This window comes from Hibiscus syriacus, unplaced genomic scaffold (genome assembly GCF_006381635.1).
Source record: "Hibiscus syriacus cultivar Baekdansim isolate YM2019G1 unplaced genomic scaffold, ASM638163v2 tig00117009_pilon, whole genome shotgun sequence".
In the NCBI taxonomy this organism is placed as follows: Eukaryota; Viridiplantae; Streptophyta; class Magnoliopsida; order Malvales; family Malvaceae; genus Hibiscus; species Hibiscus syriacus.
The window spans coordinates 497369-522829 of NW_024063521.1; the positions used below are offsets into that span (position 1 = coordinate 497369).

A 25461-nucleotide genomic window follows, 5' to 3' on the forward strand; every position below is an offset into this window, starting at 1 on the left:
TATCAACAGTACAGTATTACAATTAATCCATATAGATCTTTTTGGGCCAACTAGGACTACTAGTTTGGGTAGAAAACAATATGCATTTGTCTTGGTAGAAGACTATTCTAGATATACTTGGGTTCTATATTTAAGCACTAAAGATGAAGCATTAGAACATTTCATCACATTTTCAAAAATAATCCAAAATGGAAAAGGTTACTCTATAACTAGTGTTAGGAGTGATCATGGCACTGAATTTGAAAATATTGGATTTATTGAGTTTTGTAATTCTAATGGTATTAGCCATAATTTTTCATCACCTAGAACCCCTCAACAAAATGGAGTTGTTGAGAGAAAAAATTGAACTTTAGAAGAAATGGCTAGAACCATGCTTTGTGAAAATAATTTGCCAAAATATTTTTGGGCGGAAGCCACAAATACCGCTTGTTATGTTATAAATCGAGTAATGATTAGGCCAATTTTAAAGAAAACTCCATATGAAATTTTCAAAAATAAAAAAGCCTAACATTATCTATTTTCATCCTTTTGGATGTAAATGTTTTGTTTTGAACAACGGTAAAGAAAACCTTGGCAAATTTGATGCTAAAAGTGATGAAGGAATTTTTTCTGGGTTATTCCTTAAATTCTAAAGCTTATCGAGTATTTAATAAAAGAACTTTAGTTGTAGAAGAGTCTATACATGTTGTTTTCGATGATAATCCCCTTCCGAGGAAGGATTCTTGTGTGAATGATGATGTAGGTATTATAAATACAAATGAAGTTAGACATGACGTTGAAGAACCATCATCAAAGGAAGAAACAAAAGATGAGGTAACTCATGATCCTCTTGAGAATCCAACCATTGAAGAAAGGGAAGTATCTTATCCAAGAGAGTACAACTATGTCAAGGATAGTGAGATTATAGGTGATCCATCCAAAGGGGTAACAACTCGATCTTCTCTTAGAAATATTTGTAATTATGTTGCATTTATTTCATGCATAGAGCCTAAGAATATTAAAGAAGCATTAAAAGATGAACATTAAATTATGGCTATGCAAGAAGAATTAAATCAATTTGAGAGAAGTAAAGTATGGACATTAGTTGAAAGGCCTAGTAATAAATCTACTGTAGGTACTAGATGGGTATTTAGAAATAAGCTTGATGAGAGTGGTAATATAGTGAGAAACAAGGTTAGACTTGTTGCTCAAGTGTATACTCAAGAAGAGGGCATAGACTATGATGAAACATACGCTCCCGTGGCTATGATGGAAGCAATTAGAATGTTATTAGCATTTGCATGTTTTCATGAATTTAAATTATATCAAATGGATGTTAAAAGTGCATTTTTAAATGGTTTTATAAAGGAAGAAGTGTATGTGGAACAACCTTCAGGTTTTGAAGATTCAAAATTTCTGGATCATGTTCTTAAATTGACAAAAGTGCTTTATGGTTTAAAACAAGCTCCTAGAGCTTGGTATGAAAGATTGTCAAACTTTTTAATTGAAAAAGGTTGACACTACATTGTTTTTAAAGCATAAAGGTAAAGATTTATTAGTAGTTCAAACTTATGTTGATGATATAATATTTGGTTCTACTAATAATGTTCTTTGCCAAGAATTTTCTAAGCTAATGCAAAGTGAGTTTGAGATGAGCACGATGGGGGAGCTCTAATTTTTCTTGGGACTCCAAATCAAGCAAAGAAAAGATGGCATCTTCATCAATCAAGCTAAGTACGTCAAAGATATGCTCAAGAAGTTTGGACTGGAAAATGGCAAACCTCATGACACTCCAATGAGCTCTTTAACAAAGCTTGACTTAGATGAAAGAGGTAAATGTGTAGATGTTAAATTATATAGGTCAATGATTGGCTCTTTTCTTTATCTAACTGCAAGTAGACTGGACATTATGTTTAGTGTTTGCTTATGTGCTAGATTTCAATCATGTCCTAAGGAAACACATTTACTAGCTGTTAAGAGAATCTTTAGATACCTTAAGGACACTCCTAGTTTAGGACTTTGGTATCCTAGAGACTCTATCTTAAGCTTGCATGCCTTTTCTGATGCGGATAATGGAGGATGCAAATTAGATAGGAAAACCACCTCCGGTACTTGCCAATTCCTTGGAAATATGTTGATTTCTTGGTTTTCAAAGAAACAAAATTGTGTTGCATTATCTACCACTGAAGCCGAATACATTTCAGCTGGTAGTTGTTGTGCACAAGTTTTATGGATGAAACAACAACTTTTTTATTATGGAATTGAAGTAGGTACCATTCCTATTAAGTGTGACAATACTAGTGGTATTTGTCTCACTAAAAATCCCATCCAACACTCTAGAACTAAGCACATTGAAATAAGACATCACTTCATTAGAGACCATGTCACTAAGGAAGATGTAGTTCTAGAATTTGTTGATACTTTGCACCAATTAGCGGATATCTTTACAAAACCTTTAGACAAGGAAAAAATTTGGACACTTAGTAGAGAATTAGGTTTGACCAATCTATCTTCACTTAGTGTTTAAAATAATTTTAGCACTTTTAAGACTAAATGAAAAATCCTTAGAATAGTAATTTTTTATTGCATTCATTGCTATTAGTTAGGGGGAGTTTATGATTCTTAATGAAAATTAACTTTATGTTCAAATATAGTTTAAAGATTAATTTGATTGTTTGAACGTGATTAATTTTCAATATATGAGTTGCCAATACCACTAGAGAAAATTAATTTAGCATTTTGTGTGTTTAAAATCGGATTTTAGCATTTTGGTGCAGAGGGAATCGATACCCCCATGAGGGAACCGATTCCCCCTTTGAAGGGGAACCGATTCCCCCCATAGGGGAATCGATACCCCCTGGGGTTCTAGTTTTATCGGGAAGAACCTCATATTTTGCTCAAACCCTCTTCTCTCATTACCGTCGTTTCTCTTCTCTACTCTCTCCATATCTCCACTTTGCCTCAAAACAACATTTTTAATCAGAATTCTCTTTAAATATCATCTTCTAAACCTGCTAGCATCATTAAAATCGTGCAAACAACATCAAAATTCACTCAATCTCATCTTTCAAGGTAAATTTTTTTAAAATCTCTATTTTTCATTGATTTTGAACATATGATTAGTTTTAATTAGTTCTAGATAGAAATAGTGATCGGGAATTGATTGTTTAGTTATTAGAAACTAGATATTACAACTAATTTCATTACAAACACAAGACTTTTTCCAAAATTTTTGAAATTTTCGAAATAAAAAAAAATTTGTTTTCAAATTATTGTGTTTTAATTGAATTATGTTGTTGTTATGAAAAATATACATATATTGTTTTTCAAAATCTTATTTTTCAATAGTTTTCAAAAACTTTGCCCATTAGGATTGATTTAGAGAACCTTGAAATATTGAGGACTCAATTGAGTTTTAGGATTGATTGAATTGCATACATGTGTTTTCTAAATTGCAGGTTATCTATTCTATTCCGACTTCCTAAACCATGTCCAATCCTAAACGTGCTAGGTCATCATCTAGTCGCTCACACCATCAACCAAATCCACCTCCAAATCCTCCTCCTATTCCTGAAATTCCAATTCCTAATCCTAATCCTATTGATCCTAATATGACTATCCAAAACTCGTGCTTCAATCATTCTGGTCCTAGAAATCATCGTTTTTGGTATTATCAATATTTTGACTCTTACAAAATTATAGAAGAATGTATCCCTTCTCGTCAAGCTATGTTAGATATCGATTTTAGATATCTTCCTCTTTTACAAGAGTGGAAATTTGATAAACTTTGTGACCTTTAACCCATAGTTTACCATCAACTTGTTCATATCTTTTATTCTAATGCCGTTTGTGTCAAAAACCGAGCTCAAACTGAAACCATAGAAGTTCGTTCCTACCTCCTAGGATAATTCTTACATATTAACTCGGCTTACATAGCCAAAGCATTAGGATTAGATAATGATGGTATATCAAATGAAAAATAGGTTTTAGGTTCTCGTTATAAAAGAAGGGATAGTGCGAGTGTCGTAGACCTTCATGATCGTTTTCTTCATCTAATGATTTCTTGGTGGTTTCGACCATCCGAAGGTCGTTACTCTACTCTTCGTGCTTTATATCTTTAGTGGTTACATTGATTCCAAAACAGTATTAAAATAAACCTACCTCAGATTATTTTTGCTGAAATCGTTGAAACCGTAAATCTTGTTCCTAACAAGAAACTCTGTTCATCTTTAGTTTACGGTTGCATTCTGAGTAATCTTTTTTCTAAATCCGGGCTTAGATTAGGTCTAGATATCGTCTTTCCTTTAAAGAAACAAATTAATCTTCTTTCCTTAACGAGAGCGGGATGGATAAAGGATAAGGAAACCGGTGAATGGGTTCGATCTTCTGAAAATACTCGGGAGCTAGTTCTTCACGAGCTCCACCAGAAGCTGACGACGATCCCGAGCTTGAACAATTAATGCGAGACATCGATGAAGCCGAAGATGAGCTTGAGCAGCCCGAAGAGCAAGCACAACAAACAAATCAAATGCCTCCATATTTTCAATCTTTTATGGAGACATTTGATTTCTGATATGCTACCATAGATTCGCGTTTTACTTCTATAGAGTCTCATTTATCCACAATGGGAGCTCAACAATTGGAAATTCTCCAGGAGATGCGTGCAAACAATGAAGCAACTAACGCTCGTATTAATGAACTCACTCATGAAATGGTCGTTATGCGAGCTCGTTTTCCTCCTCTCGATCCTCCTACGGATGCTTGATTATGGGTTTTGCTTTAGTACTTTGAACTTCAAGCTTATTGTTTAAACATTTTGAATGTTTTTGGATTGTTTTCTTTTTGTTGTTGGATATTTGAACTTATTTGATGGATTATAGATGTTTGAACTTATATATTTGGTGTAGTTAAATTTCTTCATTATTGCATCATTTACATCATGTTAGATATATGACCAATTTTGCCATGTCACATTATTTATGAATATTGATTATGAAACTAATGGCTAACGTTTCTCTTGATTGTGATCTTAGCAGCTTAAACTATATATAATCACTTGGCCAAATGATTTCAAAACCTTGTTTAAATTCTTTTACGAATCTTTTTGATTTAACAAAAAGGGGGAGAAATGTTATTAAATTAAAAAGGGAGTTTTGAAGAGGAGTAGTGTTAAAGTAAGGGGGAGTAGTATTTTCAAAATCAAAATTCATTTTGAAATGAGAAAATCTTAAAATGTTTTGTTATATCAAAAAGGGGGAGATTGTTGAAAACATTTTGATGTTTCGATATAACAAATTAAATTAAAAGAATTTTAATTTTGAAAAAGATTTTTTCTAAGCATATTCGATATATTAAATCGAATATCAAAATATTACTCAAAGTATTTCAAAGTTCATTTTAAATCCTTACTCAAGTGTAAAATTAAGTTTTAATCTTAAAATAATTTCAAAACGATTTTACAAAATATTTCGAACCATTTCAAAGCCAAAAAATCCAGATTGCTCAGAGGGAACCGATTCCCCCTGAATGGTTTGGCTCTGAGAATTTTAATATGCTCGGAGGGAACCGATTCCCCCCAGGGGGTACCGATTCCCCCCACTGTTCAACGGTCGAAATATTTGAATTTTACACCTAGGGAACCGATTCCCCATTAGGGGTACCGATTCCCCCCACGCTCCAAGAAGAAATATTAATTGTTTTCACACTTAAACGGCTCCAAAAACTTCATTAATGATCCCCAACGTTTAGAAGTGATTCAAGGTGTATTTAAGCAATCTTAGAAGCCATTGATCAAGAACAAGAAACATCAAGCAACTAGAATCAAGAGAGAATCAAAGAGAAAGCATCAAACCTCAAGTTTGAGCATTTCAAGCCTATTTTTCATTCAATATTCATTTTGCTTTCAAGAACACTTATTGTGCTCAATTGTATTCATTCTTGAGTGTTCTTTTCTTTGTTCTAGAATTGTGCAAACAATTTACCTTGTGAGGATTTCCTTGTAAGTTTGCAAATTTGTATTGTTCTCTTTGGGAGATAGTGTTCTCAAGAATTTGGGGTATAATTCTTGAGGATTTGTAAGGTTACTCTTTGTCCTCAAAAGAAAGACAAATTAGTGAATTTGTGGAAAATCCTTAGTGTGGATAGCTAAGGTAGTGGACGTAGACTTTGGTTGAGAAAGTCGAACCACTCTAAATCGCTGTGCAAATTTCTTTCAATTTTCTGCAAAAGCTTCCACCAAAATTTTAATTGCCAATTCACCCCCCTCTTGGCCATATTCGTTAATCGATTAACTCAACAACCATGAATTTAGATTTTTTCCCATGCCTTGTAGCAATGCTCCTTTTCCTACAAACATAGATTAATTTCTAATTTTTGGTACCCAAATTCTTTTGGGTCCATATCCATTAGTTTCCAAAATCCTAGTCCCCTTAGGTATCCATTTTGTGTAGGATATCCTTATCTTTAGTAGTAATGAGCTCTTTAGGAACCCATATACTTCAAACGATTTTTCCATTAGAGGTTATTTGGGGACCTCTATGATTGTAGTTTTTAATACTTTTTCTAACAAAGTTAGATTTTGAATTTTCTCCATTTTCAAAACGTTTTGTTCCAACTTTATCAAAAGAAGTTTTAAAATCATCAATTTTCTTTTGATGATCATCATTGACCTTTGAAAGTAAATTTTGCAAATCCAAAATTTTCTTTTCAAACTCTTCTAGTTTGATTTGCAAATCTTTGATTTTACTTTCAAGATCGTTATTGGTTTTGGATATGAGTTTATTTTCATTTTTCAATTTTGAAACATCATTTTTATATTTTAAAAACAATTTCTCATAATCCGAAGCCAACCCATTATATTCCTCTAATAGCCCATCATAGGATATATCATCAAAATCAGATGAGTAAGAGGTTACCTTAGAATCTTCCCCGAATGCCATCAAGCACAAGTTTGCTACTTCTTGTTCTTCTTCATCAGAACCTTCTTCATCGCTCCATGTAGCCACATGAGCCTTATGCTTATTCTTTGATTGACCATTTCTCTTCAATTGTGGGCAATCATATTTGACATGCCCCGACTTTTTGCATTCATAGCAAATGATCGGGTCATTCTCTTTTGGTTCATTTTTGAGGCCTTCATTTCGTTTGAATTTTCTTCCTCGGTAAGGTCTCATCATTTTTCTGAACCGTTTGGCAAATAATGCCATTTCCTCATCATCGTCATCTTCATTCGAATCACTCTCATCTTTTGTGATTTGAGAGCAACTCCAATATTTTTCTTCTTCTCCTTCTCCTTTGGTGTCTCTTCAATCTTATCAAGGTCTACCTCATCTTCAAGCATCATTTCATGAGTGAGGAGTGAACCGATTAGCTCTTCAAGAGTTAAGGACATTAGGTCCTTAGACTCGATGATTGCCGTCTTCTTTGATTGCCACGATTTTGGAAGGGAGTAGACTAACTTCCTCACAAGCTTTTCATTTGAAATGATCTCTCCATATGATTTGAGACCATTGACAATCGTTGAAAATCTATCCGTCATAGCTTTGATATCTACATTTGGTTTCATCCTAAAATTTTCATAGCTATGCGTTAGAATACTAATTTTAGATTTCTTTACCTCATCGGTACCTTCATGAGTGACTTGAAGTTTGTCCTATATTTCTTTAGCAGTTGTACAAGATGAAACTCTTCCGTATTCATTTGGTCCAAGAGCACAAAATATGATATGGATGGCTTTGGAGTTGAGCTGGAACATTTTTGTCTCTCCTTCACTCTATAATCTTAGATGAGTGAGAGGCTTGATGTATCCTTCTTCTACGACATTCCATGCTCCCATGTCACTTGCTTGAATGAAGTACATCATCCTATTTTTCCAATAGGCATAGTTAACCCCATTGAAGAAAGGAGGCCTGTTGACGGGCATCGAATCGAGATCGGAGTCGAAGTTTGAAGTAGAGGCCATTGATGACTTTATTATCGATGTAACTCTTCCCGAATCGACTCAAGAGGTGATTAACCTTCAAATGAGTTAGACTCTGATGTCAATTGTTGAGTTAATCAATTGACGAATATAGCCAAGAGAGGGTGAATTGGTAATTAAAATTTTGGTGGAAGCTTTTGCAGAAAATTGAAAGAAATTTGCACAGCGATTTAGAGTGGTTCGACTTTCTCAACCAAAGTCTACGTCCACTACCTTAGCTATCCACACTAAGGATTTTTCACAAATTCAATAATTTGTCTTTCTTTTGAGGACAAAGAGTAACCTTATAAACCCTCAAGAATTATACCCCAAATTCTTGATAACACTCTCTCCCAAAGAGAACAATACAAATTTGCAAACTTACAATGAAATCCTCACAAGGTAGATTGTTTGCACAATTCTAGAAAAAAGAAAAGAACACTCAAGAATGAATACAATTGAGCACAATAAGTATTCTTGAAAGAAAAATGAATATTGAATGAAAGACAGGCTTGAAATGTTGAAACTTGAGGTTTGATGCTTTCTCTTTGATTCTCTCTTGATTCTAGTTGCTTGATGTTTCTTCTTGTTGATCAATGGCTTTTAAGCTTGCTTAAATAAACCTTGAATCACCTCTGAACGTTGGGGGATCATTAATGAAGTTTTTGGAGCCGTTTAAGTGTGAAAACAATTAATATTTCTGCTTGGAGCGTGGGGGAATCGGTACCCCTAATAGGGAATCGGTTCCCTAAGTGTAAAATACAAATATTTCGACCGTTGAACAGTGGGGGGAATCGGTACCCCCTGGGGGGAATCGGTTCCCTCCGAGCATACTGGAATTCTCGGAGCCAAACCATTCAGGGGGAATCGGTACCCCCTTGGGGGGGAATCGGTTCCCTCTGAGCAATCCGGAATTTTTCGCTTTGAAATGGTTCGAAATATTTTGTAAAAACGTTTTGAAATTATTTTAAGATTAAAACTTAATTTTACACTTGAGTAAGGATTTAAAATGAACTTTGAAATACTTTGAGTAATATTTTGATATTTGATTTAATATATCGAATATGCTTAGGAAAATTATTTTCAAAATTAAAATTCTTTTAATTTAATTTTTTATATCGAAACATCAAAATGTTTTCAACAGTATGCCATATTGCATATTATATGGTTCATAAATAGTAGTACATGTTATATTAATTTCATTTGCAAAATTAGTATTTTAGTTGCATGTTAGGTTAATTCACATTAACAGCCCATTTATTTTGTTGTTATGAATAAGTAATAATAAAACAAAAAAAAAAGTCTATTTGCATTGGTGCTATTCCATTTACATTAGTTTACATAGGCCCAATACATAATCTCACTCTTTTATTACAAATATATATGCATTAGTGATAGTCCATTTATATTAGGGTTTGTGATTTAGGGTTTAATGTTTAGTGTTTAGTGTTTATAGTTTAGGGTTTCTATAAACTATATAATTTATTACTTTATATAGTTTATGCATAATGTTTCTGTAAACTATATAAGTAATTTACTTTATATAGTTTATATATACTATACATGGTTTATACATACATATTATATAAAATTATTTAATAAAATTAATAAAAATTAATTAAATGTAAATTATATAAAACATGATTAATTAGGTGTTAAATAATTAGCATGTCACATTGCATATTATATGGTTCATAAATTGTAGTACATGTCATATTAATTTCATTTTCATATTTAGTATTTTAGTTGCATGTTAGGTTAATTCACATTAATAGCCCAATTATTTTGTTTTTATGAACAAGTAATAATAAAACCCAAAAATAAGTCCATTTGCATTAGTGCTAGTAGGTCCAATACATAAGCCCACTCTTTTATTACAAATATATATGCATTAGTGCTAGTCCATTTACATTAGAGTTTGTGATTTAGGGTTTAATATTTAGTGTTTAGGGTTTAGGGTTTAAGATTTAGGTTTTAGGATTTCTATAAACTATATAATTTATTACTTTATATAGTTTATATATATATATATATATGAATATATATATATAAACTATATATATATAATATACATGGTTTATATATACATATTACCATGGACGAAATTATAAATTTAATAAAATTATGAGTTTTTTAGTTTAAGATGTAATTAAAAAATTAATATGATTACTTTTTAAATGTTATAATAAATATTTATTATGATATTTAAATTAATAAATATACCTATTATATAAAATTATTTAATAATATTATTTTAATGTAAATTATATAAAACATGATTGATTAGGTGTTAAATAATTAGTATGTCACATTGCATATTATATGGTTCATAAATAGTAGTACATGTCATATTAATTTCATTTGCATCATTAGTATTTTAGTTGCATGTTAGGTTAATTCACATTAATAGCCCATTTATTTTTTTGTTATGAATAAGTAATAATAAAACAAAAAAATAAGTCCATTTGCATTAGTGCTAGTCCATTTATATTAGTTTACATAGGCCCAATACATAAGGCTACTCTTTTATTATAAATATATATGCATTAGTGCTAGTCCATTTATAATAGGTTTTGTGATTTAGGGTTTAAAGTTTAGGGTTTAAAGTTTAGGGTTTAGGGTTTAGGGTTTCTATAAAATACATAATTTATTACTTTATATAGTTTATGCATAATGTCTCTATAAACTATATAAGTAATTTACTTTATATAGTTTATATATATAGTTTATATATACTATACATGGTTTATACATACATATTATATAAAATTATTTAATAAAATTAATAAAATTATTTAAATTTAAATTATATAAAGCATGATTAATTAGGTGTTAAATAATTTGTATGTCACATTGCATATTATATGGTTCATAAATTGTAGTACATGTTATATTAATTTCATTTGCATAATTAGTATTTTAGTTTCATGTTAGGTTAATTCACATTAATAGCCCATTTATTTTGTTGTTATGAACAAGTAATAATAAAACCCAAAAATAAGTTCATTTGCATTAGTGCTAGTAGGTCCAATACATAAGCTCACTCTTTTATTACAAATATATATGCATTACTGCTAGTCCATTTACATTAGAGTTTTTGATTTAGGGTTTAATGTTTAGGGTTTAGGGTTTAGGGTTTAGGATTTAGGATTTTTATAAACTATATAATTTATTACTTTATATAGTTTTTGCATAATGTTTCTATAAGCTATATAAGTAATTTACTTTATATAGTTTATATATATATATGTATATATATATACTATACATGGTTTATATATACATATTACCATGGACGAAATTATAAGATTTAATAAAATTATGAGTTTTTTTAGTTTAAGATGTAATTAAAAAATTAATATGATTACTTTTTAAACGTTATAATAAATATTTATTATGATAATTAAATTAATAAATATACCTATTATATAAAATTATTTAATAAAATTATTTTAATGTAAATTATATAAAACATGATTAATTAGGTGTTAAATAATTAGTATGTCACATTGCATATTATATTGTTCATAAATAGTAGTACATGTCATATTAATCTCATTTGCATCATTAGTATTTTAGTTGCATGTTAGGTTAATTCACATTAATAGCCCATTTATTTTGTTGTTATGAATAAGTAATAATAAAACCAAAAAATAAGTCAACTTGCATTAGTGCTAATCCATTTATATTAGTTTACATAGGCCTAATGCATAAGCCCAATCTTTTATTACAAATATATATGCATTAGTGCTAGTCCATTTACATTAGGGTTTGTGATTTAGGGTTTAATGTTTAGTTTTTATGGTTTAGGGTTTATGGTTTACATTTTAGGGTTTCTATAAACTATATAATTTATTACTTTATATAGTTTATGCATAATGTTTCTATAAACTATATAAGTAATTTACTTTATATAGTTTATATATATATATATATATATAGTTTATATATACTATACATGGTTTATACATACATATTATATAAAATTATTTAATAAAATTAATAAAATTATTTAATTGTAAATTATATAAAACATGATTAATTAGGTGTTAAATAATTAGTATGTCACATTGAATATTATATGGTTCATAAATTGTAGTACATGTCATATTAATTTCATTTGCATAATTAGTATTTTTGTTGCATGTTAGGTTAATTCACATTAATAGCCCATTTATTTTGTTTTTATGAACAAGTAATAATAAAACCCAAAAATAAGTCCATTTGCATTAGTGCTAGTAGGCTCAATACATAAGTCCACTCTTTTATTACAAATATATATGCATTAGTGCTAGTCCATTTACATTAGAGTTTTTGATTTAGGGTTTAATGTTTAGTGTTTAGGGTTTAGGGTTTATGGTTTAGGTTTTAGGATTTCTATAAACTATATAATTTATTACTTTATATAGTTTATGCATAATGTTTCTATAAACTATATAAGTAATTTGCTTTATATAGTTTATATATATATATACTATACATGGTTTATATATACATATTACCATGGACGAAATTATAATATTTTAATAAAATTATGAGTTTTTTAGTTTAAGATGTAATTAGAAAATTAATATGATTACTTTTTAAATGTTATAATAAATATTTATTATGATAATTAAGTTAATAAATAGACCTATTATATAAAATTATTTAATAAAATTATTTTAATGTAAATTATATAAAACATGATTAATTAGGTGTTAAATAATTAGTATGTCACATTGCATATTATATGGTTCATAAATAGTAGTACATGTCATATTAATTTCATTTGCATCATTATTATTTTAGTTGCATGATAGGTTAATTCACATTAATAGCCCATTTATTTTGTTGTTATGAATAAAAAATAATAAAACAAAAAAATAAGTCCATTTGCATTAGTCCTAGTCCATTTACATTAGTTTACATAAGCCCACTCTTTTATTACAAATATATATGCATTAGTGGTAGTCCATTTACATTAGGGTTTGTGTTTTAGGGTTTATGGTTTATATTTTAGGGTTTAAGGTTTCTATAAACTACATAATTTATAACTTTATATAGTTTATGCATAATGTTTCTATAAACTATATAAGTAATTTACTTTATATATATATATATATATATATATATATATATATATATATATACTATACATGGTTTATACATACATATTATATAAAATTATTTAATAAAATTAATAAAATTATTTAAATGTAAATTATATAAAACATGATTAATTAGGTGTTAAATAATTAGTATGTCACATTTCCTATTATATGGTTCATAAATAGTAGTACATGTCATATTAATTTCATTTGCATAATTAGTATTTTAGTTGTATGTTAGGTTAATTCACATTAATAGCTCATTTATTTTGTTGTTATGAATAAGTAATAATAAAACCCAAAAATAAGTCTATTTGCATTAGTGCTAGTCCATTTACATTAGTTTACATAGGCCCAATACATAAGCCCACTCTTTTATTACAAATATATATGCATTAGTACTAGTCCGTTTATATTAGGGTTTGTGATTTAGGGTTTAATGTTTTGGGTTTAGGGTTTAGGGTTTATGATTTAGGATTCTATAAACTATATACTTTATATAGTTTATGCATAGTGTTTCTATAAACTATATAAGTAATTTACTTTATATAGTTTATATATATATATAGGTATGTATATATATATAGTGTATATATTGTACATGGTTTATACATACATGTACTATAAGTTACATATATAATTCAGGGGTTAAGGTTAAGGGGTAAGGGTTGAAGGTTTAGGGTTTCTATAAACTATATATTTTATTACTTTATATAGTTTATGCATAGTGTTTCTATAAACTAATATATATATATATATATAATCTATAGATTACTTATATTAGTTATACATACATATATATATATAATATAAATTATAATTTATAAACTATATATTTATATAGTTGATACATATATAGTTTATATATATATATATATATATATATAATTAAAAGTAATTAGAATGTATACATGATTAAATTGCATCGAATTGAAAATTTAAGAAGATATTTACAATTAAACCATGATTAAAATCAAAGAAATTAAAAATCAAATACAAGTAGAAAAATGATGATTGTTGGAGGAGCATGAGCCTAATTAACCCAAAATATCTTGTTGGACACTATATTTCGCGCCAACTTTCCAAAATTTTCTATTCCCTCTAAATTTCTCAATTTCCCTCTAAATTCCCAATTTCCCTATATTCTTAAAATTTCCCAATTTCCCTCTAAATTCTCAAATAAAATTAAAATTTTTCACACAACAAAATCTTTCTTTTAAAAAGTTTTCTCCCACCACTTACTTTGAATAATATATATATATATATATATATAAAAGTATATACATAAATTTATATATATATAATTAAACATATGTGACTAAAATAAAATATTATAAAATTAACATTAACATTTAATAATTATGCAAATTAAAGAAAGAAGGGCAAATTAAAAATAATTAGAATTATATACATGACTAAATCGCATTGAATTAAAAATTCAATAAATGATTTACAATTAAACTATGACTGAAATGAAAAAAAATAAAAAATCAAATAAGAAAATAAAAAAGTTCTGATTGATGGAGGATTGAGGGCCTAATTAACCCAATCCATTTCATTGAGCACTAAACCTTCCAGCCATGCCCGAAAATTTCCCTAAAAAATTTCTAAATTATAAAATCAAATTGCAAAAATTCTCCCAAAAATTTTCCCACCTCTAAATTTGCCAATTATAAGATCAAAATTTGTCAATTCTCACATTTAAATTCCTACCACTCATGTGAATATTTTTTTTTGATTAAACTCATGTGAATATATATATATATATATCATTTATTTTAAATCGATACTTAATTTTTTTATAGTTTATACATATATATATATATATATATATATATATATATATATATATATATATATATATATATATATATATATATATATATATATAAATTATAGTTTATAAACTATATTTTTATAGTTTATACATATATAGTTTACATACATAGTTTTTATATATAGTTCATATAAACATAATTTATATATATAGCTTATAATAATTATATAGTATATAATATAAATATAGTTTATATATATAGTTTATATATAAACTTATATTATATATATTATGTTTTTCTTTTCATTTTTTTAAATGAATGTAATTTACTATATTTTTTATTATTTCTTCACATTTTGCATTTATCTCGATTTCATCCTTTTGTGTTTTTAAATTTATTTCAATTTTAAGTCTTTCACTTTTATATGTATTCAATTTAGTCCTTAAATTTATATTTGCATCTTCATTTGGCCCATTGTTAGTTTTTATTTATTTTTTTAACTGGCCCATAACTTTTTAAATGGATATAATTTAATCATTTTTATATTAATTTAAATCTCACATTTTAAATTTATTTTGATTTGGTCCCTTACCTATGTGTGTTGTTTAATTTATATTTTAAAATTTTATTTGTAATTTTACATTTCTTCAAATTTGTCCTTAAATTTATATTTTTTACAAAATTGATCCATGATGTTTTTTTGTAATTTATTCGAAATCATATACAATTACAACTTGCAATTCAACAATCACAAAAAATGATAAAATAATTAATCCAAAAATAAAAACGACCCCCGACCTGAACTCAATCCGTATCCTATAAACATCCGACCTGAATTTTATCTGCCAATGATGTGACCCGATCTGAACGAGATCCGCCTGAAGTCCATCCGAACCTGAATTAACTTGCTTTTTAACTGCTCCAGACCTGAACTGGCATCGATCTGAACTGAAAGTAACCCGACCTGAACCTGAACTGTATCTGGTGTCAAATCAACCTAAAAATGACTCGACCTAATTTGACATGGACCCGACCTGATCCGATTCGAAGCATCAAGTTTACCTGACTTGACCTGTATTCGATTTTACCCGACCTGACAGGATCCGACTGAAACCTGAACGATTACCCGATTTTACAACCCTAGTGGACACGCCTTTGAAGGTGCGTTTCGGGGCACGTGCTTTTTAAACCATATACAATTTAAGATTTTTAGTTTATGTTTTTTGGGTTAAAGTGGTTTAGGGTTAGAGTATTTTTTATGTTAAAATGGCTTAGGGGTTTTAAGTGGATTAGTTTATTTAAAGTGGTTTAGGGTTTTTGTTTTAAATGGTTTAGAGTTAGATTAAAATTAAAATCTTGATTGTAAGAAATGAATCTTAAACCGAAAATAATGAATATTAAGCATTAAATTGCATATATATATATATAAAGAAAGCAACATCTTGTAAAATAAACAAGCTTAAATCACATTAATTAAAAGTAAAAGAAAAGAAAATAACATAAATTTAGATTTCAGAAACTACAATTACATGAGTGGTGCTCAACGGTTAAGTGATGATAAAAGAGATGGATATTTTTCCTATTGTGGCCTAGGTTTCTATAATGCCCACATCTTTTATTTTCTTTTGACGTCTCTTGAATATCCATATCACAATGAATTCGAGTGGATTTTGGATGACCTGCCTCCCTTAATAAGAATGAATCCCGTATAATTGTAAGCCAAGTCTGAATCTCGTTTAGGTTTTTTCATTACCTATGGGGGAACTCAAATTCATATATCTTGAATACTTCTAAAGTTGATATATGGGATCCACATAACATTTATAGTCCAAAGGGAGTGTGAGCAAGCTGCTATGACATAGGAGCATGGATACTCCAGAGCTTGAAAAAACCCACAGTCACACCACCTCTCTTGTAGATTAACTTTGAAAGAGTTAGATTCAATCCCTTGAAGAGGTCGTGACATTTATGTGACACGAAATAATTCATGGGTTTGAGAAAAGTTAGTTACCAACATTTCATTTGATGTTGCAACTTTTTTCCTGTAGATATGTTACTAATCTTGGGTGATAAACATGGTCGTTTTGCATCCAAGTTAGAGCTTGTCTCCCCGAGCTTGGCAAAAAGCTTACCAGAATGAAAATACGTCATTTTAACGAAAGCAGTTACTGATAAATGATGCGCCCTCTTTAAGGTTATATTGATAGTCTCGACCAAGTTGATTGTCATATGTCCATATTGATATCCACCATCGTATGCATTTGTCCACATTTCTTTGTTGATAGAGCTAATGTAATTGTATCATTGCTCATTTTTTCCTTACAACTCTTGAAGCGTGAACTCAAACCTTTGAGGTAATAGTTTATAACCTAAGCGTCATATGCAGTACTTAGTGTGAGGTAGAAATAAAAAAACGAAAATGATTGAGAAATGAAATTGAAAAAAGTGACATATCCATGCGTATAAGTAATTGACATTCATCTTGAAAACTCCTGGAAGGCGCCCCCTTGCAACGTGTCTTCCCTCTACGTCATAAATGCACGTTTCTTGAAACACGCCTTTCTCTCTATCATAAAGGGTGCTACTCCGATAAATATTGGAGAATGGGTGCCTGATCGGTATTATTACATTTTAGGGTGATTTTTGAATTAAAAATCCTTATTATTGATTAAGAAATATTATGAACAAATAATATCTTATAATCACTCCATACTATTAAAAAAATTTAATATATATATTGACACTACGACTTTAAAGGATGTTTTGATTCATAAAAACTGAAATTATTTAAATGTAAAATTATTTGATATATTATTAGATATATAGTTTGATTTATCTTATTAAAATATAAGAATATGCTATTTAATCGGTTGAATATAATATTATTTAAAAATATATTCTATCTTTAGAATAATATTTTAATAATTTTAACCTTCAATATTAAATGAGAAGGTATTATTAATATAATTAATATATTAAATGATTTAAAACAATCATATGTCACGTCTAACATTGTTAAATATATATAAAAAAACAAAAAACGAAACAATCATCAATGTGAGCAAATTATTTCAGCTAATCTAAATAAATTTTGTGCAAAAATATAATAAGAATAAATGACAAAATTATTCAAACTCTCAATACCTAATAAATAAAAGCTATTACAATCTCAAACAATGTTTATTATTAATAATCCTACGTTATCATCGTTAAATGATGTTATAAAGCTAATGTAATTTAATTACAAACTCTTACATTAATAAAATAATACATGATTTTGAATTCAGCCTATGATCTCAGTAATTAAAGAAAATGTTATTCTCTTTAAAGGTTCGGAACATATGCAATATTCTTACGTCGACTGCTGCTGCAACAAGCTATTGATCAAATGCAAAATAGCAGAACTATGCTACGCAGTTGATCTGTTGCCCAACAGTTGCACGAGTTCTACGCCGTGCAGCTCAAGAGTCACCACCTTCGTCCCTAAGCACCAAGCTTGATATAACATAAATGCCCCCATTGCTCTGCCTCAAGGATGCTACAGCGACTTGTTTGACTGGTAATGTTAATCTTGCCGGTCAGAACCTGTTCTCATGTTTATATTCTAGACATAGAATGGGGCAAAATCTATCATTTTCCCAGAAACTGCATGATTTGAAACTATGGATGCATGTCGAAAATATCGTGTTTGTCTTCGATGAATTGAGATATAATAATTTTACAGCATTGATACTGCATGACATGGGAATGACTGTTATGTTTGAATCAATGGCAAGACAAATAAGTTGCCAGCAATGTTATGAAGGAAGATATACAAGGATACAAGCTACAAATAAAGAGATCTGAACGAATTTAGAAATCAATATAGAGTTCACAGTACCGCGTCACAAGCTCGAAATATGATCCAACCCTACATCCGTACCTACACTAGAACTTTCGACGTTGAACGCAAATGACTGTTCCAGATCAACAGCATCCTGAACCCTAAGTCGTGTACCCTGTTGCCCGACAACCGTGGCCGCAGTCCTAGCTGCTAATGTGCCCATACCTTTCAAATCCGAGACACCTCGTAATATGCCGTACAGAATACCCGAAGCATACGCATCACCGGCACCACATGTGTCCATCGGAACACATGGAGAAGGTGGAATATATACAGCTTCTCCTTTTACACCTATGTAAGATCCCCTAGGTCCATCCGTGACCGAAACGAAGGGAACAAAGTGGCTAAGATACCTTGTTGCTGAAATAGGGCTTTCCTTCGAGGAAAAATGGCAGAGAGCTCTTGCTTCATCACTGTTCGCAAACACGATGCCAGTGTAATTCCTGACGATCTCCCTGAGTAATAAAGCTAAGGCAATTAATATTCGAAAGCTAAATGCAACCACTATCATATTATCTTACGGAATACGTGACCTACCGAACATTTTTACAAAAAACTATCGATTTTAACAAGGTTGGCTAAAATAGACGACAAACTTACCAGAAATCATCGTAGTGTCTTTCAATGCAGGAAACATCAGATGCCGTGACTGCTATCAGGGCACCTGTCCTGCGTGCTTCTTCACATGCTCTTATAATAGTTTTGATCGTATCGGGAAGTTCAAATAAATAACCCTCAACAACAAATATATTTGTCTTGGATACTAAGCCAGCCAGGCAAGAATCATAATTAATAGTCGATGATGTCCCCTGAAATAGCAGAAGAAGTTATTAGGACTCCACACTCAAATCTATTCGATACAAGAGTTTATGGCAGAACGTCACTTCAATAACTTTTACACAATAAGGGAAATTGCACAAAAGAATTCAGCAGAAAGTGTTGCAACATGAAAATGAGCTCTCTTATTCTTGACTGAAGTTTTCACAAGGAATATCTAAGCACTTTTATACAGTTTTTTTAATAGTCTGGGGTGATTACATGGTGTTATCTGTGCAAATGTTTTCTTAGCCTATTATCAATGTGCACACACCATGTAGACATAGTTGCTCGGACCCGAAAACTCTAGGGAGAACAACACTCCACTTTACCACTTTTATACAGTTAAATACAAGATGCATCACTCTTCACTTACAACTCACGTGAGAGTGAAAAGCATCATATTCTTATAACAGATAACTAGCATAACCGAGAATATTAATAATCTGCAAAATAACTAACAAAACTGTAATCTGTTTTCTTCTAACAATCGAACCAAATGCCTGCAAAGATCGAGTGTGCAACCCCAAAATTTTAACACAGAATAAAAATACTAATCATAACTCAACTGAATCTAAAAAGGAAACAAGATTATTAAGAACCACCAAATTTATGTAACGACTATCTAACCTGATAAGCAAGCATGGTGCGTTGAGCATCTGGAGTTGTGAGGACGATCACTGTTCCAGTTGTTCCATCCTTGATAGGTTCAGAAAGAAAATTCACATTTGCTCGGTGTAGTTTAGACCTATACCAAGAAAGTGTATATCTATTGTCAACAAGACCATCACAAATATCAAACGAGAGAGATACCCTAGTTTTGATGATGACTGGTCAATTCAATAACAATTTCAGAACTACATGCAGGAGCGACAATAAACATTGAAGATACAAGAAACCCTAGATTATAGAAAGAATTACCACACGGTTAACAAGATTGAACTTGTAAGGGGTACGAAATAAGGTGAAACAAGACTGTTAGTAATTCATATTAAATAAAGCACCTTGTAGTATGAGATTTCTTTGTGCTCCAGTAATTAACCCTATCAATAGATAATAGGGATTAGGGCCATTCATCAAGCCAAAAACATCCTGTAACCTCTTATAGTCAATCTCTCTCCTTTGAGTGTGATTTTTTCTCTTTTAGGGTTTATTACATAAATCGTAAATCTTGTGTGTTCTTATTTTTTTGCGATGTCGTTTTTCACTTATGTACACGGCGAGAAGACACGTGATGCAAGACCAGAAATAATATTAGATATTGACTCAAGATATTAATTGGCAATTAATTTCGATCATGGTATAATTATATTGATTTGATATTTCGTGGTTTCTAAGTTTATTTAACAAGTAGATATTTGCATTAGATAAGAAATCTTGGAGAATATGAGTTCTTGGTGAACAAATAATGGATTTGAGTCTTAACCTTTGGAATTTAGAGGGAATTGTAATCCAAATCTCAGTACGAGAGGTGCGTTTTGTAGGGATGTGGTGAAAAGTTTGGTAAAACACAAATTAAAAACTAGGCAGTATAGAAACTGGTTTTGTTTTGAGACTCAAGCTTAGGGTTTGTTTATTGAGCGTTTGAACTTTAGGCACTCCCTGTGTTTATAATGGTTTTTCCTTTCATTGTAGATGTAGGCAACTAAGGCCGAACCAAGTTAGATATTGTCTAGTGTGTGTGTGTCAGTTGATCTTGCGCCAATTATTTTCCACTAAGCATTTACTCGATAAACATAGGGAGAGTAAGATTTCTTGGTGACCAAATAATGTATTTGAGTCTTTTTTTTTTTTTTTTTGATAGGAATTGGCAGGCCTCGTTAAAAACCTCCTTCATGATTAAAGGAGCTTATAGAGAAACTCCTTAATCAGCGGAAGGAGGAAAAGAGTGCCTTAAGATTTTATTAACCATAGAAAGAACACGATACAACCAGGGAGCCACCCCCAATATGAACAAAACACCAAAAACAGCCACCAACAATCCTACCAGAACCAGCCTAATCCAACAAAGCAACAACAACAGCCTAAAAAAGACTGGCCAAACAAAAAACCTAAACGAGGCCCGATAGACACTCAATCAAACAAAACAACCAGAAAAAAGCCAAGGGTGACAGGTGACTAAAACCATAAAAGCCAACTTCTAACTCAAAGGCCACGGAGCTTACACATGATAAGAAAACAAAAACAAAACACGCATATAGCCGCCTTTCCACCACATCACCACGTCTTGTTGGCTAAAGACCATCCGAACTTCCAGCTCCAGACAAAATGCATGGTGTAGATCACCTGAACCTTCTACTCCTTCCCCCGCCATCGTCTTCCGACAATAGATACACTACTGCGCCATTAGACTCACAACCCAAATCTTTCCCAAAAGGCAAGGAATTGAATATGAGAGTGATGTAATCCAGCTCTCATTATGAGAGGTGAGTTTTGTAGGGATGTGGTGAAAAGTTCAGTAAAACACATGTTAAAAACTAAGCAATAAAGAACCTGATTTTGTTTTGAGACTCAAGTTCAGAGTTTGTTTATCAAGTGTTTGAACCTTATGCACTCCCTATGTTTATAGTGGATTTTCCTTATGTAGGCAACTAGGGCCAAACCAACTACCAAGTTAGATATTGTCTTGTGTGTATGTGAGAGTTGACATTGCGCTAGTTATTTTCCACTAACAAATTCCTAACAAATAAGAGTCATGAAGGACTCGAGAAACTTGGACACATTTGGACAAGACAAGAGTACTAGAATAGGTAAGCCTAGAAAGAAAAAAAGTTACAGAATGAAATTCCATTGGATTAGAAGGAAAAATAAAATAAACAGTCCGGTACAAGAAATAAAGTAAACCATAAGCTTGCCAAGCAAAGTCTGCTTAATCAATGGTTCCCACCTGATTATATGTGACATAGGAATCCAGAACATATCCCAAACCAGAATTTAGCTAATAGTTTTGGATACCGCAAGAGATACCCTAGGAATCACAATTTCTTTTGTTTTTCTTTTATTTGCCAAACTGGCAGAACACAGAAGTATACAGGAGTTGCACAAGAGAGCACAGGAAAAAAAAACACAAATGAAAGCAAGGGAAAAAGGCTTAGTAACTAAGGCCCAGATATTATGCTGCCGAAGAAATTCAACCAAAACAATGAATTAACAATTTAACAGAAATCCAAGGCTAGAAGTAAACATTCTTCAAATCTTATCTTTACTTTGCTATGGTCATGGTCAATTTCCATAAAGCCTCCATGGTGCTTTTATTAAATGAACATCATAAACAGAAACATATATCGGAACAATATGACTCTTGATACCCTGCAGTTCTTTTATATTTGTCAATACTTTCAATAACGTTCCCGGGATGACTTTAATGCACATGGAAGGATGTTCACTACATTAAGGGGACAATCAACCAGAAAAAAAAATATTTATGGAAATATTGTATTGTTAATGGAGCTTCAACAGGCTTGTTTCATTTATGAATCAACTATTTGCAAAGCAGTTAATCAACTAAAATGTGCATCCACCGATACCAAGTTCAGTCTTGCATGTTTCCAACCTTTCCTTTTCACTCTTTAACCAAACAAGGATGGTTCCTTTACTAATTTTAACTATCCAAATAAAAGGCACATGTATCCTTTCCTTTCTTTTATTATTGTTTATCCAGACATAGCCTAGGTCATTTACCTAGCATATAGAGGTGGCTTAATGTTTTGGCTACATGACCTAGATCAACCTATACATCATATTTTATTTGAACTAAAATAATTAAAATGTTTTAATACTCTTTCAATTAAGATAGCATTCGAAAAAGTTCAGATAACATGTTATATTATTGTCAAGAGCCAGGTGATTGAATTTAATTGATGAAGTTTATTCCCTTTATTTGTTGTCCTTAAATTGACTTTTTATATAAAACCAGATAATTGACAAAGGGACCAGATTCAGATCTTTTCCCAGAAATTCCAGTAACATTTTCGCACAACTATACAACTTGAGAAAGAAAAAAGAACAATATATTTCAGAAAGCAAAATCTGACCTGTAGAAGCCACCCAATGGATCACTCCCTACGCTGCCTGCCATAGCTACATTCAAAGCAGGGCCTCTGATGGGCTTATAACCGAGCCTTGCCAACGCCACCAAGCTGTTGGAAAGAGAACCTCCTGCAGCTGCCTTATAGCTGCAACCATCCATAGCCCGCAAAACTCGACCCCTCTCGTCATGATTTACAACCTTCCTAGTTCCCTTCTCTAATCCCAACCTCTCCAAGAATTCATCATCCACCAGACCAGAAAAGTCTACCTGAATTTGGTACATAAATTGCATAGAAAAGTTCAATATATTTTCAATTCCACATGCAAACAAAAGAAATATAAGCAGGAAGTAAATTCAGAGTAAACAAAGAAAAAGGACAATATGAACAAGCTTTAAGAATAAAAGCAACCATGTCTTACAATCAATTATCAGCATTTGCAGAGAATTAAAAAAATTCAACTTTCACAAATGAATAAAGCAGACCGACAAAAGAGTTGATTTTTTTTAAGTTCTATCGACTCACTATACCATCAGATAAAGTTTCTCTACACCAGTTTATCCGATTTCAAGACCCAACTTCTTGTAATTCCCTGTTAAGTAAAGCTCCAGAAAGCACAAACAAGTAAGAACGCCTTAACAGACATAGAAGATTATCATACAAGACGAATGGAACCAATTCTGCGACCCTTGGTCAAATTCATTACTGATTCCCAATAGACAAATAAATTGAGCCCCAATTTGATTAATCTTGTCATTAACAAGTAGGGTTCTACTTTGTTCTTATGATTGCTAGATGCCTTTTGTTTATCAAGTAAAGGTAAGAAAAAGCAACCAAGATCCTAAATGAGGCATCATATCTATTTATTTAACTTTTTGCCCGACAAAAATTCATTATTTCATTTCTATACAGAACACAATTATGTTCAATGTGTATTATATTTTAGCTATTATACAAACTATCAAAGCCTTAAGGATTTAAAAACAACAGAAAAGGGTAGGATTGAAAGGAACAAAAGAAAATATATCAGCAAATTTCCATTTTCCTTTCTAAGAAACATGGCTTGAATCTTTGACATCAATTTCCTTATCTTCTCACTAGACTTCCCTAAAAAGGATAATGAAAAAGCTCAAATTCAAAGGAACTATAAATTCAAAACAACCAAAGATATGAATTAAAAAATGGTGAAGAAACATACCATGGCTTGACCAAGGCCAAGAACATCCCATCTCTCAGGCAAAGCACAAATAGACCGAGCACCTTCTTCTACATCATCGACATCCTCCTCCTCCTCTTCTTCTTCACTTCCAAATTTATCTCCTTCGCTACTGCTACAGCTAGTACTCCCTCTAGAACTACAAGCAGAAAAATCCAAAAAGAACCCGCCCTTCTGTTTGCCCAAATTCACCATGCTTTCACCTCTGAAATCACGCAGAAACCCAAACTCTCTTATAATCCTCCGATTCCCATGGTGGCGGTAATATAAAGAAGGAAACGAAGGAGAATGGAAACGGTAACAAGAGAAAAATGGAGAGCAATAAAGGGAGTAAATTTGTGAAGGAGATGAAATGGAATTAAGGAAGGACATAGTTCAAAGTTTAATATTTTTTAATTTTTGTCTTTATAACTAAAATGGGAATATCTATAAGGGAAGGAAGAGCACTCTGGGTTTTGGATTTAGGAAGGAAAACTAAGAGCAGAGGCAAAGGGAGACATCCAGCGAAGATGTTTGAGAGAGAGGGGCTCTAAATCACAGTTTTTTTTATCTTTTGTGAGGATGAAATGGCCCGGAGATAACGTTGTCACTGAACTTTTCTTAATCTTTCCTTTACGTCCCCCAACTTTTAAAACTTTCAATAAAGTCCCATAACATTTAGTTCGTTTGCAATATGGTCCCCCAACATTTAGTCCGTTTGCAATATGGTCCCCA

The 25461-nt window shown here is 30.9% G+C and overlaps 1 protein-coding gene across 2 annotated transcripts; it reads right to left on the minus strand.

Moving 5' to 3' along the window:
* Nucleotides 1-220: 220 nt before the first annotated feature.
* Nucleotides 221-25261, minus strand: LOC120195173 (uncharacterized sugar kinase slr0537-like). Of its 2 annotated transcripts, XM_039197263.1 has the most exons (6): nucleotides 24730-25261; nucleotides 23538-23800; nucleotides 20134-20251; nucleotides 19288-19496; nucleotides 18685-19142; nucleotides 221-233 (listed from the first exon to the last, which is right to left on the minus strand). In XM_039197263.1, the coding sequence occupies exons 1-5, from the start codon at nucleotides 25117-25119 to the stop codon at nucleotides 18689-18691; spliced, it is 1434 nt and encodes a 477-aa protein (XP_039053194.1). In that variant the 5' UTR covers nucleotides 25120-25261; the 3' UTR covers nucleotides 221-233; nucleotides 18685-18688. The 2 variants fall into 2 exon arrangements, with proteins under 2 accessions (XP_039053194.1, XP_039053193.1); XM_039197262.1 differs by lacking the exon at nucleotides 221-233 and having other exon boundaries at nucleotides 18550-19142.
* Between the last annotated feature and the right edge of the window lie 200 nt (nucleotides 25262-25461).